Here is a 13,248-nt window from a genome sequence, read left to right as displayed (position 1 = left end):
AGTAAAGTCGACTCAAGCAAGTAACCTTTTACACAGTGAGTCTAAACCCCTACCTGAATAATAAAGTTATAGAGTAGCAACATTCATAAATTATGTAGGCACAAAGATTATGTCTAGTTCTTATCATATTCGATGAAAACCGATACCCAGTATACTAGCAGAAAACACCAACTTTTTAATAATATATGACACATTATGGCTGTCAAATGAATAATTTATTGCATTGTCGATCCGGGGCGTACATCCCCCGGGGGTGAGGCGTGCGGGCGAAGCAAGGCGCGGGGATCGGAGGGCGTCAGTCCGCGCTGGGCGGCCGAGCAAGCGCCATGTCTACGTGTGCGCCGCGCGCGTGCTGCCGGCCGCGCGCCCCAGCGACCCTTCTCGATATAACCGCGAAGATAGTCGCCGCCTCTATACCCTTTCAGCGCATCGAAGAGCGCTATGAACGTATACCGGAACCTGTGCAACGCCGCGTCGTCTACTGGTCCTTTCCCAGGGACGAGCGGGACATCTGCATGTATTCCTCGCTGGCCCGTGCTCCACCTGACGACCACAGGAACATCGCCTTCTGCCGCGGTCTCAAGCTGCTGGAAGCCGGCTGTGTCGAGAACGTCCTCCAAGTCGGTGAGTGTCAAACCGCGCCTGCGCCTGTTTACTAATACGCGCCTCGCCCACCCGCGCCGTATAAATAAAAACCTCGACGTGTGCGATCGATAGCTCTCGGAAATTATTCATGCGTCAAGATTAGGGCTTCGGAAAAGGCCATCGAAATCCAGTATGTTTAGGAACAACTGAACCACAAAACTGGTTAAAGCGTAATAATAAGTTCGGTGTAGAAGGAAGTTGGAATAGTATTAATCAGTGCGAGTGTTGGTCATATTGCGTCGTATTTACACAAATTTGGGTGCGATCAGAATGTCTACTTTCGAAACTACTAACTGCGTCGTTCTCGTGAAATTCGGCTAACATTACCATAACTGGATGTCCCGTTATATAGGGAATTATACAACCGGCTTTAGTTTGCGGTCCACGTAGGCTCATGAGAGCTGAGCCGTGTCCCGCAGACGGATGCGAATAAACCATATTAATTGCCTGTTTTATGTGCATGGGGTCGAGCGAGTTCGAGTTATTATTTCGGGCGTGGGAGGACGTTTCATATTCATTTACGCTTATCTCACGAGATGATTGCTGCTCGTTTGTGGTCTTATGAGGTCGGGCAGCGGTCACAACGCCGCATTTGGTCTTAATGCGCTCGAGAAATGTGATAAAATTTATGGAACACGCGACCTAAAAATAGTTACATCCATTGTGATTTCGACACGAACGTATTGCGGCCTAAATTGGTAATCTACTCGATAAATTACGATACCTATGTATGATTCCCACAATCTCCTATCTTACCTTCGATCTAAGTGGATCCACCCACTTAATGAAGCAACAAAGTATGAATCAGGCGAATATTTCCTACGCTTGATGATGGTTGGTTTTTATTAAATTGTTGCAGTATCATTTTGCATATTATAAAAACGAAGCAATTTTAATTGGTCCAATTTATTGAGGGTACAGACTAAGATCAAATTCAACTGCAACATTGCGAAACCTGAATTTCCTGTACACTATAGGTCGAAATAGGTCAAAGTATAATGGAACATGTCTCAAAGCCATTATTGGAACAGAATACCAACATTTTGTACCCAAACCCTGACTATATTAAAAGCAACTTGCTGGCATCATTAGAGGAACTGGTTACGAAACAAGAAATGCCAGATTCGTGAATAAAAGAACGATAAAGAATGCAATATCGAAGTTGGGTCGATCCAAGTTTTATACGCGTTGCAATTTTATCATGCAAATGTCATTGAAATATGCAACACAAGTAATTCAAATCTATGCATGTATTTATATCACGAACCGGTTTAAAATCAAATCGGAGAAGGCGATGTAATGTATTACGCTTAGGATCAATAGTATAAGTACAATTACCTAACCTAGTACAATAATTTCCACGAATTGCAAGCGCCATCTATTGGCTTTAATTTTATTCGATTTCTATGGGAACCGAATTTGTAGTGTTGTAAGAGCTATTCAAAATATGTTTGACATGTGTCATGATTCATTATTATTTTGGTAAGTTTCATTCGTTTTTGTAATAAATTAACTGCATCTACCACCCAGTTGACCTCGGAGATTGTCCACCTACCTGCAGTTGAATTACTTACGTACCACCGCACAATATCACCTCGTTCCACAACTGACCGTTTTAAGACAGTTTTCTCCGCGCACCACTATGTGGAACCAGCTGAACCCATTCCGTAGCATTACAAGTTAGAGTCCTTCAAGAAAAAGCCCTCTGGCAATGCGTCTTGCCCGTTTTATTAAAACAATGGTTTTACTAGTCGTTCATTTAATTTTCTAATTTTATTTATAATAATCAATCTAATGAATTTAATGCCGATCAGTTAGATAATGAAAGCAAAAAGCAGTGTTGACTCCGGGTGAACCGAAATTATTTTTTACTAAAAATGTGTGTAATTCTTTCAATGCATAAGATTCGTATGACTGTTCTAAACCGAAATCGACATTTCGTCATATAATAAAGACTACTTAGTATTCTGTTTTAACCAAGCCATATAGCTTCTGGGAAAGCGTAGGTGGCTTTTAAAAATTTAAGCACTCCATAATGCCGGCTCTATTGAATAAACTATGGTTTTTATTTAATATTCCTACTAACTGCAGTGGGTTTCTTATGAATTTTTAACTCGAAACCAGTGGATCGATACTTTTGCATGTGTTATCGGTATCTTGCAAGTATTATATTTTTTATCATTCGTGTTTCAAGCCTACAACACAATAAAATACAACTGGAATTTATCGCGTCGCAATTACAATCGCTGCTTGGTTCACATTAGCTTTTCATCTCAAGTTATCAATCAAAATATCTCGATCCTATGCTGTCATTTTAATTTGTTAGACGCGCCATTACGATCCCTTTGTTCCGCAAAATAACATCAGTGACTTCTATATCTATTTTTGAAAGGATATTAATGAGCCCATTTGACTGTCAAAAAATGGCTTTACTAATTACTGGTATACTGAATTTGGAAGTGGAAATTTACCATAAGCTTACATAATATTAAAGAGCGAACACAAGTCAATGTGTCTCCATATCCCAATGGATGAAGTTGGCGTCCCCACGCCATTTCACCTAATCCACCATCCCAACCCGTCGCAGCGTATAAGCGTCAACTATTACCCCAGACAAGAAAGACCCGTAGAAGGTTTAACGTGAGTAGAATATCTAACTGGGGATCCAATATAACAAATCAAATTAAAAGCTGCCTTTGCGGCAAAGTAAAGTCAAATTAGGGTAGAAAAACAGCCTTTACCTGGGAAGGCGTCGTTTACGCTTTTGCTCACTCCAGTGGTCTGCCCACACCTAAGCCGAGTTTCGAGTCTCGCAGAAGACGCCTGAGGTGTGAAGGCCTTCAGGCCAACAGTTAGATTCCATAAAAAAATGCTTTCGTATTTAATTTCAAGTGACACGTCAGAAAAATATTACATACAATGGTATTATTCTTTTTGGCATTTACTGGTCGGACCCATAGGACATTTTAAAAACTTTAGGAACACGCTTTGACACCTAGTTTAATTCCCAGCCGTCTGATGATTAAAATAATTCTCATAACGCGTTTCTCAGAAGGTTTTTCAAAACGTTTTATTACCCAAGCCGCCATGATTCATCCGTGATCTTTGATATCTCGACAAGTTTCTTGGGGAGTATGTGCTTGGAATAGTTAAATTTCTTATTCTGATAACAGATTAACTAAGCTATAAGATTATGAAGGTTTAGTCCACTAAGTTTTATTATTATAATTTCAAAGAAACAGCTTTATAATAAAGGTAATTTACGTGAAAGGCTGAAGAATATTTGTATGAATCTTGGTTATTTGATACATTGTCTGACAAAATGGAAAATTGCAACCATATTGTATATCAAATATTTGTGTTCCACATTATATTGCAAACTTATATTTGGTCAGAAGTATATATGTACCGTCACAAGTAAATAATGATTGTACATTATGATTAGTGTACAATGAAAAACACTCTCGAATCAAACGCCTTGACCCTTGATGTATTTGTTTATGAATCACCAATTCGCTACAACTCTATCTGACAGTTCCAAATTATAAGTTATCATTGCTGATTCTAGTAATTTCCGTGTTGGGATAAATTAATTTATGAATGTTATTTATTTTTAATGCATTCTTAAAAGATCTTACTTTAACAGGAGGAAAATTTTAAAAATCAAACAGTAAAATTGAATTGGGACGAAATAAAACAAGAAATATGCGCTTGCGCCTACTCTCCCAAATATTCCGGTCATTTTGAATACCTACGTCACAGTGTTAGAGAGTTAATGAATAGAGAGGGCAAAGATGTCTTCTCAATAGAGCTACAACTGCGTCATCGTTCTGAAGTAAACTCGTAAAAGTTTAATTAAAAAACAATATATATTTGGTATATTTCCTTCCAGATTTTTGTATTTAAAATACATCCTTATATCAATGGAACAAGGTTTAATTTTCAATAGAACATTTGGTTACATGTTTTCGTATCTTACCTCTCTGGTATGGTTTATTCGGATGCATACATTGACATTTTCCCATAATTAAACAATTATTCTAAGAAAACAATTGTGTATGAATTTAGGCTTAAATGCAAGTACGTTATATTGTTTGATGTATTTTAATTTATTGCCGTCTTCGTCTTATTTTTTGATTTCTTCCAAATACATATTTTGCTATGTTTAGATTGTATATAAACATTAAAAAACTCTGTCAATATACCTTGTAACTGCGATTTTGTGTATTTAAAACATTAAACTTTACCTACAAAGAATAATTTATTTATTGACACTTCGTTACATGTATACTGAAACATAGTACAATTGCAATTAAATAAAAAGGAGAGCAAGCGGCCTTATCTCTTTCGAACGATCGCTTCCAGGCAACTAGTGATTTTTTATGTATATAATGTAGGTGTGAGAATAGGTCGTAAAGTATATATAAACCACACGATTAGGACGCCCCTATCCAGAATTTATTGGAAACCGCAGGGCACAGTATGTATGTATCTTCTGAGATACACTTTATGTGGCTCTTTTGAGATACACTTTTCGTTTTCTATGACTTTAATTGCATTAGTAATTGAATATACTCGTTTCTAAAAATAAAACATTAATTAGTACAGGTCAAAGCTGTCTAAGTTAATTCTATCTTCCTGCGTCTGATTGGAGCTAATTGTTGACCTGCCACCTCTCACCCCCTCAACCAATAATTGATTAACCTAAGATGACCCTTCGATGGCTTCATTTATATTCCACATTTGCTGACTGAAATCAAATGTCCATTTGCCTCCCATTTTAAAAACAGGAAATGTCATTCAAATTATCGTTCTCTATCTATCAAATTGCGTTTACGCTGTAATGAAAAGAGACATAAGTACTTTACTGTTCTGGCTTAAAATAAAAATAAATAAATTATTATTGCCAGTCAGTACTTTCTGATGATTTTAAAATATATATAACCTTATCCTTTTTTAATCTTCCGTTTAAATTTCTTTACCTATGCTAAGACAGTGTTCATAGAACGAGTTCATAAAAGCCAATGTACTAGGCGTTGATGTCATCAAATTAAATATTTATCGAATAAACCGGCCTTCGGTGGAGTGTTTCTAAATATTTGCTTTAAATAAAGCATATCAATTGTCAACTAATCGATTCATTAAACAAATAGACTTGACATAGCAGCTATTTGCATCTTAAATTCAAGTTCTGTACGCGTCGAGAAGGATTCGAATTCATGTTTAATATGTACATATCTACACTAATGTTGTAAAGAGGATAGATTTGATTGTTTGCATTTAATATGCTCCAAAATTTCAGGACTGATTGCAAAAATTCTTTCACAGTTAGACTTCCGTACGTTATTAATTACGATGGAAAAAATACCAATAATAATCCTTAATCGAGTACAATATGGAAATTATTGACAATGGTATATTGATATAGTACGGTTTTATAGAAGACATCATCTACTTGAAAGTACACTGTATCATGTGTGTAATATAAAATGTTCTTTTTGAATTTAATAGTTTATTTACCGATGAAAGATTTAGGCTATAGAACATCGTGCTATGACCGAAATACCGCAGAACACATTATTTTATAATTTCCGTACACTTCGAAAATAACTGGAAAAATCCAAAAAACCTCTTGATTATCGAATCGAATTATACTTAGTTGACTAAACGCTCATAGCATGAATTTTAAAGGCTTTAGAAAGCTGATAAACTTCGGTAGGTAATAGTTTGAAAAATACTCGCTACGAAAGAGACATACAAACCTCTTCCGAGACTGATTCTTTATTAAATCGTTTTAATGCGGATACATGTAAGACTAGACGTTATTGATATTTTAATTTATGTCGGCGTGTAGGCAGTAGATTCTACATCAATGTGTCAGCATTTATTACCATTTGTTTTCCCTTCCCACGGCATATCATCACTTGCTAATTTATAATATACACTGGCTTATTTAATTAGTAACTTTAGCTACACTAAAACGGCTTAATAGCAATGATATTTAAATCAAATTAGCTTTGTTACGATAATCATAGAGCCTTGGAAGTAAAATTTATCTCTTTAATTAAGAAGTCAATATATATCAAACATCAATTCTGGATTATCGTTTTATATATATTTTTAATAATAATAAAGTTTATTTGCCCCTGAGACAGGGTGCATATAATTGGATTTTCGTGTAAACAGCTATTTACCAAGGTTTATTTTAACTTTATACTTAATTCTTCCTGAATTAAGTTTGTTGTACAAGAAAACATAAAAATGCTAATCTTCAGAACGTAATTTTTTCCTTACACCGTTTGTTAGTGGGTTCGAACGTTAGTTAGAAATGTTGTTTTAGGATAGGAGTGTTTAGAATTATTGGTTCGTATTGAAAATTCTTTTGGTGTTTATTTATCGAGCAAGTTTAAATCATCGCGCTACGTCCGAAACGCGAGACCTCTGCGCATAGATAAAAATTATGGAAGAAACGAGCAGGCAGGTCACAGAAATGAGTACCGCCCACTTTAGATACAAGTGTAAGATTCTAAGTCCGACCCGTGTGTTTTAAGTTCGTTACGTTAATACGTTCCATTTTTGAACACCCCTAAGTCTAAGCGTTTTGGAGCTCAGGTTCCACAAAGAGCAAGGTTAAAACAACAGAAGTGGATAGTGCGGCCAACAGTCTCAACAAGCCCTTTGTTGTGCATTGTCAATCGTTGAGGTGATGAATATTATTTATATAGAATTAACCTCACATAACACGCTATACAAACACATCAAGACTTATATTATTAGCAGAACAAATTCAAAGGAATTCATTTTGTATGAGGCATCTGTAAGTATGATATTAAACTGTGAATTGCGCATCTGTTTAAACTTAGTACTATTTGTGTTTTATTTCCATGTACTCCCAAACAATGCTTCCATCGAATGGTCTACGATTGCCTCTTCAGTACCTTGTTCGCCTTCAACGCTGAATAGTAATATTCAATTGACCTAAATGAATTCTTGTTACCACCACAGAGGTTTGCTTTTAGCTTGAACAAGATTCTCAGTACTTACAACGTGTCTTTGTAAATCTAACCAGTTTCGGTGGCCTCCGTCAGCCCGTAAATTGGGTGCGAAATCAGACAAGAACAGGGATGCCGAGTCAAATAAAGGGGTCAAGATATTTTGGATTGCAGGACGAGGTCGCGTGACAGAGCGGTTTTTGTACCGGTACTGTAAAAGGCTCATTCAGCGTGTCTGTATGTCCGTTTGCTTAGTGTATCTTTGTTGCTATGAATCGCGATTGTATCGGCACATGGTTTTTCACGGATGTGAATAGAATGGCCGACTGTTGTGGTTAAGTGGCCGTAGTTGGTCATCTATATTTGGTGTTGCAAGGATTATTACGCTGTTTATGTAGAAATTCCAGAAATTTGCTCATTCTTTCCGACGGCTATGTTGTGTTTTGGAAACTATGTATTTATTTATCTGATGAATAAGATTGTATTTGTTTTTGCACAATATTATTATTGGTCATTTAATTCTAATTGTCCAATTCAGATTTTTTTTTAATTCATATTTAGTTTTAAATTTAAATGAGCTTAATGAGTGGCTTAGTTGGTGCTGAGCTTGGTCCATTTAATAATTAAAATGCAGGTGCTCGTTCGATGTCTGATAAAATGACACATACGCCTCTAGATAAACTTACTAAATGCGTTGCCACATGGCGTATTGAAAGCTTCGGATTTACCAATTTTCGATATTTTACTGAAGACAATTACGTTTACGTATGAATATCTAATTGGCGCCATTCTACACATTCAGTATTTCAAATATAAATATACTATACCATAGATAATATTTGATACAGATTATATCTAATTTGTTGGTCAATTCGTCAGCTTAAAGGCAAAATAAAAATCTGAGCATCAATTAAACTGAATCATTAACCTTAAGTATATGTTCGAATAGCTATGGACATCCATCACACCGAAGACACAGCGGTTTTGTAGTGTAGATCAGAACCATTAGTTATTGTCATTTATAATGATAGTGCCGGTCTGACAGCCAGTCTATTGTTGAATACGTTTTGTGTAGGCTATTTGTGAATATGAGTGAACCCTTAAGGACTCCTTAGATTTTTTATTAAGATAATATTCCTAATAAATAATTTTATTTAATTCAGTTGTTTTATATTTAATAATGGAAAAATAATGACTACAAACTTACAATGTGAAACACGAATTACATGATTATCGAGTTTTTTGTGAATCCTTTTTACAAATACACCTATATTAAAATGTAATATAAAAACTTCATATTTAGAAACTTAGATTTAAAGACTTCTCATTCCACTCACATGACGTTAAAACACTCGATTGTGATTGGTCAATAATGACAATTGTCTATTCGAGTCATAGAGTGACGTAAACGAAATGCCAAACGGTGCGTTTCGCTTGATCAATAGAATCCGACCCACAGATACGCGACACGATCCGCCGCTGCGGTCGACAAATTAAACAAAACACGACCGTGTGTCTTTTGTTTAAATATTAAAAATATTGCGTTCTATAAAATGATGACAACTACTCTTGAATCATAAAGGAAATATTACGATAGTAGATAAGTCTTTTATGATTAATAGTGACATTATAAAAGGTAATGCAAATGGTATCTGCTATCAAATATCAATCAATGTACCTCTCGAGTAATGGCTTTTATGGTATGTGATGCTTTTTATGCATACACGGAAATTGTAAAGAAATTGTAGTTTATTCGAGCACAATATCAAACCAATCTCGATTTAGATTATGGAGAATTCCTATGTAGTAAGTGAGATGTTCATTTAATTTGTATAGAACGAGAATTCACATTCTTATATCCCACAATAATTATTCTGTTACACAAACTCCATCGAGACTGTACATATGTACCGAGCGTTGGCAAGATTTTGAAAATAAATAAATTCTTTTGGCGACACTAACACTAACAGCATGATTTCTCGTAAAGCAAGCTACAGTTATGAATCTATAAAGCTAAACGACACTTAAGTTGATCCAAATACAAAATGAGGTTATATTGAACGGTGTTACGCAAATAATCGTTTATTATCAAAGTCGATAGTCTCGGCCCAGTTCTGTTCGATACCATTATGATTGCCAGAAAAGGTGTTACCAAACGTTGATAAACAATTCGGTTACACTTCGTGACCATATCTAAAGTTTCCTAAAAACGCTGTTGATCATGCTTCAAAACTTTTCATGTTCCCTTTCTTTATTTCGAGATTCCACAGAAAAAGCTCAAGAGATGTTGACAACGATATATTTACGCATACGAATGTTTTATTTAGACTGTCGCGTATTAATGACCTAATTTCCATCGCTTTAGTCAAATTTTGGTTATCATAGGACCTTTTAAGGATTTAGAGAAACCGTGTTTGATATTGGTTCGAACGGTCTGTGTACGGTGAACGAAAATATTCTAAGGAGGCAGGCATGCCTTAGACCCAAAAAGTCGATGGTGGCGACAGAAGGATCATTTGCCCATTACTTACAGATAGCTGAGGCCCAAACGTTAAGGTTAACACCCTTTTTTGTGTGTAATATCATATGGCATATATTTGATTGATTAGATTATAAAAACAACGATGGTTTGACCAAGAAGACAATTACATACATGTGAATCTTTAAGCCGTTTCATACGCTGACGTCAAGACAAAATGCAACATTCCAATCCTTCCACGTAGTCGTTAAGACGCTTCTTGTCGCGCGCCACTACTTTATGGAGCCAGCTGCCATTCCATGTATTTTCAACTCTTTACGCCCTTTAGGCCCTTAAGAGCCTACAAGAGATAAGCGTACAACTGTTCTTAAGGTCGCTAACGGACTTGCAAACCACGCTAGATGGACCAAATTCTCATATGCTCCCTGACCCATTAACCCCTGCCTGGCGCTTTTATTTTAAATACTCCCATAGAGCATTGTTTAAGATACATACAAAAATGGCTATAAGAATCTTTAATCACCTTTCTAGAAGTTTTAGATCGCTGCAATGTAATGTTTTCAAGGGGAAGGTGATTAGGTTTTTAAAGTCAAGGTGCTTTTATAGCTTGGGCGAATATTTGGCCTAAATGTTTGGCAACAATTAATTATAAATAGCTTGACTTATTATTATGACCGATGTTTTTATTATATGACTTAATGATAACTAATGTATCATTTGCATGCATGCATTGCATGATTGAGTGGATTTTTATAATTGATCGTTATAAATGTACCACTTTCTTGCAATAGATGATTTATTATTATTATAATGTAATAATACTTACCCAGTAAATTCTTTCAATATAAAAAAATGTCAAACAGAACATTTATTAAACATAAATAATAAAAGAAATTATGGCGTTCATTAATTGTATTTAGCTGTGGCGAAAGTTCTTCAAACGGGAGAGAAACTAATTATAATTTTGCCAGAAATGTTATTCAGGAAAGACGACAAATAAAAAGTTTGACAAACTCAACGCGTTTTTGTGTACGCGGTCTTACATTGTAATGCCTTAACAATTACTGGCTTCGACAATGTGTTCCAAGATGGCTGCGTTCTGTCACGTTTTGCTTAAATGTGGACACTTTCGTATTGCTTCACAGAACAGTATGAAAAAATTCTATAACAATGTACTTTATAAGGTTTTACTTATTCGTTTGTAACTCCGTTGAAATAAACACCATTAAAGATATCTACATCATTTTTACCGATTCTATCATTCTTTTTCAAATATTTGCTAAAATTGCTGCACATTAAGGATTCTTTTTACTGGCAAAAGCAAAATGATCACGACATGAGTAAATTAGATATGAAAACACCTTTATTCCTCTTTGTTTTACATATGCTTTACAACCATAATTATTTTTATAACTTAGGGTCTAACAAAACCTGCAGCTGACTGCGGAACTAACACGAACATACTAATATTATGTTATTTATTAGATGTAAGCGTTTAGTGAGCAAGCGCAGGTCAATCTAACCGGAAGACAATCGTTCACACCTATTCCCTGCTATTTTTGTTCTACGGATGTAATTGACGTACAAAAATACTTGAGATTTTTGAACCAGATAAGCAAAAAATACATATTACAAATACGTGTTTTTGTTCTGACATAATTGCTAGACGCCAAAATTAGACGTGTGCTGAAAATCAAGAAGCATAAAATTGCGAGGCCGCCATGTTAAAGCTATTGTTTGAAATAACCTGTTATACCACATGAAATAACAAATATATAATAGCCGGGGGTCAGAGAGTCCCAAAACGCACTGCAACAATCATCTGTAATTTTGGGCAATAACTTGTATCAATAATCAAACAAATTGCCCCGTTACCTCCCTTAATGTCGACGCATTTATTCCAATCAACTTCCAATGTAGAAAACAAGTTTGCTATAGGCGATAACTTTCTCAAAAAACAAGAATATGCAAGGACTTTTTAATGTAAACTGCACTTTAAAATTCGAACGGAAACTGAATTGACCTAGATTATTATCTGAACTTAACCTAGCAACGTAATTGATCACTTCCACCTCTGCTGGCTTTATTTCATTTCCCATAAGCACTTTGTCAACATCTGTAGAGCCATGTAGTAGAGCCATGTATGGTACACACAACATTGATAATACATATTACATATATCTATAATTATGATTCATGTATTTGTAAGGTTAACTGTCTGTTAGGTTTCCTTAAAAGTCCCTTAAGCTAACCGTATTATGTTTGAAGTCAAGCGTCCGGAATCATATTTCAACCACAGACATTATGGTTAACGTTCAGTTATTCTGACCAACTCCTACAATGTTAAACAATAGAATATTTTAATCCTGCGGTTTTGTTGAAGTTATATTTTGAACTGGCCACTTTGAGTTGTCCATTTTAAACCATTGGGTCGACTTTTCCAAAATAATGGATTTCACGAGAAATTTCTATATATGTATTAAATTTGTTCTACATAATCTTATAACTTTGATCAACAATTGAGAACAGTATTTAGCTAGATGCCAAAGTCTGTTGGCATATTGCAGTAGGTGGTACGAAACCTATTTGATAGATGATATTAAATATGACCTAGGTGTACCCACCCCCTCGGTTCTGGCGGGTTAACACCCGAAACTTAATACGAAGGGAGATAAAACTTGATGCTTAACCTGATTCCTTCAATATTAGCAGATGTCTAGTTTTTATAAGGTAATTCGAATCAAATATTATTATTAGATGTATTACGATTTTTCTTACCGAGTATCGTTTATAAATACAATTTCTTATACTTGTTGGTTCATATTTAAAAAGGGGTCTTACGAAAATTGAATGCCATGTCAAGATTACAACATATGTTCTTTGTAGGTTATCTAGTCTTTAGCAAATGCATTTGCTGTTTTTCATAATTAGTGTTAATAGTATGTAGTCTATAATGAGTTAACGTGATCAGGCAAATTAAAGTCGTGCCAATAATTACTTTGTTACATTTATAGCTTCATTTTTTAAATACTGTTTTAACATTGGCATTTGCATTTGTTTTTGTTGCAATCGCCTACTGATTATCATTTACACTACTGTTCTTATTGCCGTTACAGTGAAGGAATTTAAATT

At 35.3% G+C, this 13,248-nt stretch overlaps 1 protein-coding gene across 1 annotated transcript in view; it reads left to right on the top strand.

Moving 5' to 3' along the window:
* The first annotated feature begins 282 nt into the window (after nt 1-282).
* LOC111004209 (zinc finger SWIM domain-containing protein 5) overlaps nt 283-13,248 on the top strand; it is a 45,993-nt gene continuing 33,027 nt past the window's right edge. Inside the window, exon 1 of the mRNA XM_022275123.2 lies at nt 283-624. Within this exon, the coding sequence (XP_022130815.2) occupies nt 327-624 (298 nt within the window). The 5' untranslated portion in view covers nt 283-326. The remainder of the gene's footprint in view (nt 625-13,248) is intronic.

Source organism: Pieris rapae, chromosome 13, assembly GCF_905147795.1.
Source record: "Pieris rapae chromosome 13, ilPieRapa1.1, whole genome shotgun sequence".
Lineage (NCBI taxonomy): Eukaryota > Metazoa > Arthropoda > Insecta > Lepidoptera > Pieridae > Pieris > Pieris rapae.
Note: the sequence above shows the minus strand (reverse complement) of the source record. Positions and strands in the feature narration are given on the sequence as shown.